This window comes from Phaethon lepturus, unplaced genomic scaffold, assembly GCF_000687285.1.
Source record: "Phaethon lepturus isolate BGI_N335 unplaced genomic scaffold, ASM68728v1 scaffold48746, whole genome shotgun sequence".
Classification (NCBI taxonomy): Eukaryota; Metazoa; Chordata; class Aves; order Phaethontiformes; family Phaethontidae; genus Phaethon; species Phaethon lepturus.
This window is the reverse complement of record NW_010547896.1, coordinates 1-7,365: the sequence shown is the minus strand read 5'-3', so window position 1 is coordinate 7,365 and position 7,365 is coordinate 1. Positions and strand designations below refer to the sequence as shown.

Below are 7,365 nucleotides of genomic sequence, written 5' to 3'. Positions count from 1 at the left end.
GAGTAAGTTGTCATTTAAATGGATAAAGCAATCAAAAGCGGCAGAGGAAATCAGCACAGCAAGCTGAAATCATTTGTTAATGATAAATTAGCAGCAGAGGCAAGACAATAGTCAAAGTCTCCAGGGCCTCACTTTTGCCCTTGTTTCTTCATCATTTTGCTCCATCCTGCACATGTAAATTTTGGCCCTAGCCATGCAGTATTTGTTTCCAGTGAACAAACAACATTTGGTTCACTTCCAGCAACAAACTTTCTTATACTTCATCAACCAGTTTATTAGAGCATGAAGGAAAATTGGTCATGACTTCAGTTCTTGTACTCTTGGAATTAACAAGCTGTCTGTTGCCAGCACTAAACTTGGAAGTGCTAATGGTAATTAAAATCTATTTTCAAATACATCTGACACTTTTAAGGTAGAGAAGTACTTGTTACTCATGTGAATTTCCAGACTGTGTATAAAGAAAAAAAAGTGCTACTTTCTTCAGGAAGGTGTCAGCTGTCGGAAATTATTAATGAATTAATGAATTATTAATGATGCGTGACAGAGCATTTGTTCTCCTTTAGTGAAATTATGTCTATGTGTGTCCTCCAAGCTCTGTGAGTAAGAGAAGCTTGAAAGTAGAATTTACAAGTATTGCTATTTTTTGGTAAAATTTTTGGTTGTTATATTGTTGTTAACAGAAAGATACTATGAGTAGCTTTACTATCATTTGACAAAAGTCCATGTAGGCCATTCAGTCAATTTTACCTCAGGTGCATTTGGGTAAAATACCTTATGTTAACAAACTATTCTACCCCTAGCTCAAATGGGACTGTGTTCCAAAAGGTAATCTTAATTATTCAACGTATTCACACTATACAGTGTGGAAAATAAAGGAAAGATCATAATCCTTTGTTTTCCACTTCATTTTCTTAAGCCTGCTTCCTGGCTAACTCAATCTACAGGATCAGTGGGAGGGACATGGGATAGATTAAAAAAATGTTGACTGTCAGATCACCAGGGGATTTGAATTAATGTTCTTTTGCACAGAATGGAAGCATATGGGCCACAGAGTGCAGCTCTCCTTGGAAAATTACTGTCAAAACAGTACCATCTCTATTAACACAGCTGCTGACTTGTGAAGCAGAAATTAGATTTTACTTGAGTTAACCTTCAAAAAGTAGCTTCAGAGCGACTGCTCACTAATGCTCTTGCTACAGCAACAATAATGCCTATTAACAGCTTATTACAAGTCACACCTGTACAACTCCACAAGTGCTACTGTAGGACGTAACAACCTAGAGACCCCCTTATGATAACATGAAGGAAGGAAAGTTATGTTCACCCAGCCTGAGAACTGCTATCAAGATCCCACTTCCCTCCCGTAAGAAGAGAAAGCACACTTGATAGAATACCCTTCATATAAATAATATAGGTTTCACAGTATGGGCTTACTGCTCAATTTGCCTGCATTTCAGCTGATTTCCAGAAGTGAAGTTCTGTCTTCATATATAATCAGATGCAGACACTTCCTTTAGATATTTCTCCCACAGATGTTCTAGCTTGCCTCCCCACCATTTTCGGCAGAAAACGGCGAGGATCTCGTATCTGTCATTTTTTTACATCCAAGCTATGAAATGTTTTCTCTGAAGAAAATGTTAAAGACTCGAAGTTAAGCTCTAAGGCTAAGAAGAGGCTGAAGCTAACACTTTATCTATGCATTAAGTAAGATTGCCTCCAATAAGCAACCTCTTGTTTCTGCAGAATCTCATGCCTGCCTCAGCACGTGCCAAAACAAAGAGTCATGAGGAGTTCTGCTGAAATAAGTTACTGTTGACTTACACCATTAAAAAAGGACAAATTTTGGTTGTCTTCGTATATACTGGACAGTGTCCAATGAGAGAGAGACTTAAGAGGTGTTAACAAATGCATGGATTGCATTGATTTATTGCATGAATTTATTAAGGTCCTTACAGAAAAGTAATGTAAGTTTTTAAAAAAACAACAACAATGGAACTGCTTCATCGAGAGTCATTTTTAACTTTTTACCAATACAATATGTAGATCTCTGACCTCATTCATCATGCATAAAGACTGAAGCAAGGTTCCTACACAAATACTGTGACCTGTACATATTGTTGTAATGAAGAACATCAGGATGCTGGTGGAATGAGTGCCTTCAAATATAGTTCCCTGCTGCTTTTACTTTCCACGTGCGTAAAAATTTATGTGATTCAAGTTTTAGAGTCATTAGAGATTTTGTGTGCTGAATATAAGAAACATTTAAGAAACCTCTTTTGCAGAGGGCAGCTGTGAAAAATATGTTATTCAAAAGTGCCTTGACTGGGACTTTTCTTTCTGCCTGTGCACATGGAGGTGAACGTTTAGAATTGCACATATGGTGCATATAAATATGCCCTTGAGCAAGAAAGTTACATCAGTGGTTGGGTTTCAGTCTGAGTAAAGGGTTTGTCTTAAGTTCAGGATAATCCTATTCCATAATGCTGCTATCATTACGATATTAATTCTGCAGCTGTCTTTGAGAAATATATGAAGCATTTTTACTTTTTGAGTTCCATGTGTTCACTATGTATTTTTACAGCCCTTTTAAAATAGATGCCTCATTCGAACAATTTGCTCATTATTTACTGTCTTTAACATTTGCTTTCTCTATAAAGCCTTAGGAAAAAATGTGGGTGTTTCCCCTTGCTGTTAAATACAAAAGCTTCAAGGTTTCTTTGAAAAAGAAAACTGATGAGCTCGGTTTAGAGCACATAATTGCTGCCTTTACTATTACAGGAGTCAATACAATGCTAGTAACATGGATGGCGCAGTTACCTAATAAGGACCAAGTACATGGTTATTGTGTCAGAAATGTCAATTTAGCATGTTCATACAAAAACTTTATTATTGTATTTTTTGTTTACCTTGTTATTTGAGTAACTCCATTTATACATGTTACAGCAACTCATTGTCAAATGCTGAAGCTTTGACTAAAGTCACCTGTAAATCCATCCATGAGCCTTCGGACTATAGGCTACGGTGTAAAAAGCAAGGCAAACATGTTATTTGTCTTGGTATTTCTTTTCTTCATTTCACTTCATCTTTCACATCTTGCACTCTGCTCTTCAGGGCTGGTTTTAGTGCAATATGTATAATTTATGCAAATGAGACACATTTCATTGGGCACTTCAACATTTCTTTAAAAAAATGGACAGCATTACAACTTTGCAACCCATGGCAGGGAATGAAAGCTAGCATTCAGACTCTTCAGTTCCTAATCACCAGAAGATAAATGGACATAAAATTATTAAGCAAAAGAATTCGAACACCATCAAAAGCAGTAAATGGCCCATAGGAAATGCATTTGGTAAATTTTAAGGGCATTGTAATTAATCACCCTGACTTGTTCATGAACTATAACTTGTTCTGCACTTGGCTACAATTATTTTGATTTAATGCTTTTTATCAGTGAATAAAGTTACTCAATTCCATTTAACTATCTAAAGTGATTTGCAAGTTCTAAACTTTCAAAAATCTCTCCTGTTCATCTCTTTCAGTTCATTTCTCCCATCCAGCTTTTTATGAGTCACTAAATTATTTCTAAATCCCAAACACATTTGGATGACTAGCTTACTTACAAAACAACAACTGTAAAAAGAGGGACTCATACTGGATTATTCAATTGATGACTGTAAATCTAAGTTTGTATAAAAGTCTTTTTATGACTTATTTATGCACGACTTTCTGAAATCATCACTGAAGGACTGGTATTGACCTGCAATGGGAAGGTACTCTGCAGTCCCTGTTGCTGCAGAACTTGCCTTTTGAAGGCCTCAGAATGGTTTAGCCATTAATGAATCAAGAATCTATTTCTATAAAGAAATTACTTCTTACCTGAAAAACAACATTACAATTCTGTCATGAACACAGTAACTCAAAATGCCTTTTTTTAAAGGTTTTTGAAGCTGGAGACACCTTTTGGCTTTCATTTACTTTCTTTAACAACAGGAGGGAAAAAATAGTGGAGTGGAAAGGTCTGGAAAGAGCATAATTAGGTCTGTTAAGAGATATGAAACATTGCTTTGGGGGAAAAAAAACACGCTATTTGCAAGAGCAAAATGCATAACGGGTAACAGAAATCAGTTGCAAGGGAAAACGAGCTATTGCCTGCCCGCTGGGATAGGGCGAATAGAGGTAGTGGCACAGAGAGACTTTTCAGTCTTCAGTGGTGAAAACTTCTTCAGTGGTGAAACACTAACTGGGCCTGTCAAACTCTACCATGGAAAATAAAATGACACAGGTAATGGCAAGGATCTTCACAACGTGAAGGCAAGCGTGAGTGAGACCGGTGGGGGAAACCAGAATGCGTTCCCAGCTGGGGAGCAGAACCACCCCCCACTGCTCTGAGCAGGGAAATCATCCTTCCTCCCAACATAACATCAGAACAGCTGAATGGGGCCAGAGTAGTTGCAAGGGCATCATCACACCTGGTAACACACCCTTTGGCTCTAGGCCACTGGGGCTCAGAGGCTTCCTCTCCTTTCACATAACCACCTCAATGGGGCTGAGAAGCCATGGGAAAAACTGACAGATCAAAAGGCTGCAATTCAGCCTCATGAGGTAGAACTACAACCAGGAAAGCAAACCCTGTATGTAAGAAAGCCGGGGAACCACTGCAGTCCTGGGGAAGAGGGCTGCCTTGGGAGACCACAGGATTCAGAGAGGCAGCATGGCAAGCATGAACCTGGAAGGTAAACCCGCTTGGCCACATCCTTTCTCACTGACAACACTGGAAATCCTACCAAGTAGTTATTTTGCTTGAAGCTCTGCTCCACATTACAGATGATGGGTTTCACTTCCTGTAGGATGTAACTAAAAACTGAGGCAAATATGAAAATTCTTAGATTTGGCATATGTCTATTTAAACTCAAGATGTTGTTAAAAAACACATTGCTGGTTTCCACCTCTGTGAGGGGTTGTGTACACCAGACCTCTTGTAGGACATTCTTGAGGAGAGTATTGACTCTGAAATGGCTCTGAACAATCACTACCACCTGAAACTCAATTCCACATCTTGTGTCTCATCTGGGAATAAATACCTCATTTTGACAGGCTGTAGAGCTTCCCATTTCAAAATCTCCCTTTTCTTCTGGCAACTGCTCCACTTCCTCAACTCCTTTCACTTTCTTTTTCATTTAATTTTAATAGTAGAGATACTGAACTACTAAGAAACCACATTTCCAATTACTTTTTGGTAAAAACTCTAGTGCTTTGGGACACAGTTGCGTCCATTCTAGTGGTACTTTGGCTCCTTGCACTTGCTACCATTAACAACATCCACAACAACTGTTAATTAACTGCAGTATAAAGCAGTGGCCTCTTTTTTAGACTGTGGCAGTGAGGAAAGCAAATATTTTTGCTTTATACCTCTCTGTGATCCAAGACAAGTATATGGAAAAATCTTCCTCCATAGAATCATTTAGGTTGGAAAGGACCTTTAAGATCATCGAACCCAACTATTAACCTAGCACTGCCAAGTCCACCACGAAATCATGTCCCTAGGCACAAGGGGAATAAATTTGTTCAAAAATTCAAACAGCATGGAAAAGGCAAAAATCAGTATCTGAACGAGCAGCGTATCTGAATTCTAAGACAATTTAAAAGTTTCAAGGAATTAATGACTTGTATGAAATAACTACTTTCTTCCTACTTCACTGAAGAAAGACCAGGCTATACAGGCCGTGAACACTGGATAGCTAAAATGTTACTGCGAAAAGAAAAAATAAATCCCAATGTACATATTAAATGATTGCCTTATATTTATTCATTAGTTTAATCCTTGCACAACACCTCACCTACTTACTGGAATGTAGAAGATGACTGTCAAACTCTAACACCCCTTTATAATCTCCTGCGTTTTCCTAGACAGAGGCCACAGTCCTCAAAACGTAAAGTAACAATGAGAAAAAGGGTGCCAGGGAGTAAGATTTGGGCTGCTCCATGAGGGGGTATGAGCAGGAGCTGAGGGTGACCCCGGCACAGGCCATACCCTCACTGAGCAGGGTGCAGTCACACTGTGTCTGAAGACGGCAGGTGGAGAAGGGTGCTAGTAAGAGCATCCACCCACAGGACCAGACATGATAAGTGATGGGTCCAGAGTCCTTCCAGGGAGTCCAGTCAGGAGCAGCAGGAGACAGTGCTGGAAAGGTTTCAATGCAGTTTTAAGGTCCACGTGGGTGACAGGTATACCTGCAGACACTGCTCAGGGCAGAACTGGGGCTGCTTTGGGCAATTAAGGCCAATTAGTGCCCTCATGGCCCTGAAACAGTATAATTTACATACAACATACATCAGTACAATGTACACGCATTAATATTAAACAAAGTGCTGGTAGTATGAAAAGCCTTACCAAAACCAGTAATGCTGTTTCTGGATTTGGGCCTGTTTATTACTGTTGTTTGCATTTATTTGCCACTGGTGCTTCTTTTTGATAATGTGAAATAATCTGAACAATTATGAGGCTATTAATACAAAGGAAAAGCAAGCCTGCCAACCATATAAGTAAAAAAGTGTTACATCCTCTGAACTCCAGAAAGTATGCAGGAGCGAGCCACAGGCCTTGTCCAACAAACCACAGAAAGAGAAGCAGCACACCACGCCGCCAGGACATCTTAACACTTGGCATTACGAGGGGCAAAAGGCAGAGATACCAGACAAAGTACTGTGATGTGCATACTTTGTTAAAACTCACAAAAATAGCAGTGTGTAGGAAACAACAGAAAGCAAGGTCTCTGTAAAATGCTATGGACACAGCCAGGAGCAAAAGCAGCTGGGGCAAGAAAGCTGCGAGTCCAAGGGCCAAACTCCATTTGCTCTCCGCAGTTAAGTATAACATGTAGAAATAGGGCGAGAAGTTGTGACGGATATCCCGCCTGGTCAGGTGGTAGAGGTAGGCATGCTCCAAAAAATCCCATCCGTAGAGGTGATAAAATCCAACAGTCAAGGCAGCCAGCACAGATCCAGCAACTGTTCCAAAAAGCATCACATCACGGTTCTGCATCTTTACAAAAAGCTGCCAGATGCACCCCACAAATGTAAACCTTGCTTTTTTGTCATGCCCCATCCCCACTGCCCCTTCCCCGCCGCAGCATTTGCTCTGCAGGTGGAGCGCTATGGGCAGCGCGTAGGTCAGTGGGTATATTTTCACGTGCACTGCCAGCCCATAGCAGACTGCGGCCTTCCCTATGCTCCCCTCCTCCACCAAGTACAGGGTGGCGAGCACCAGCAGTGCGACCAGGGCCTCCGCATTGCCCCGGCTGGAGACGGCCAAGGGCAGAGGGTTCAGAAGCCAAGCGGCGGCGCAGCACCCGCAGGCCTGGCCGG

At 40.5% G+C, this 7,365-nt stretch overlaps 1 protein-coding gene across 1 annotated transcript; it reads right to left on the bottom strand.

Moving 5' to 3' along the window:
• Positions 1 to 6,430: 6,430 nt before the first annotated feature.
• PIGM (phosphatidylinositol glycan anchor biosynthesis, class M) lies at positions 6,431 to 7,360 on the bottom strand (the record flags this gene model as incomplete). The annotated part of the gene is made up of 1 exon (XM_010289777.1): positions 6,431 to 7,360. A coding segment is annotated over one exon (930 nt), but the record flags the coding sequence as incomplete, so codon positions are not given.
• Between the last annotated feature and the right edge of the window lie 5 nt (positions 7,361 to 7,365).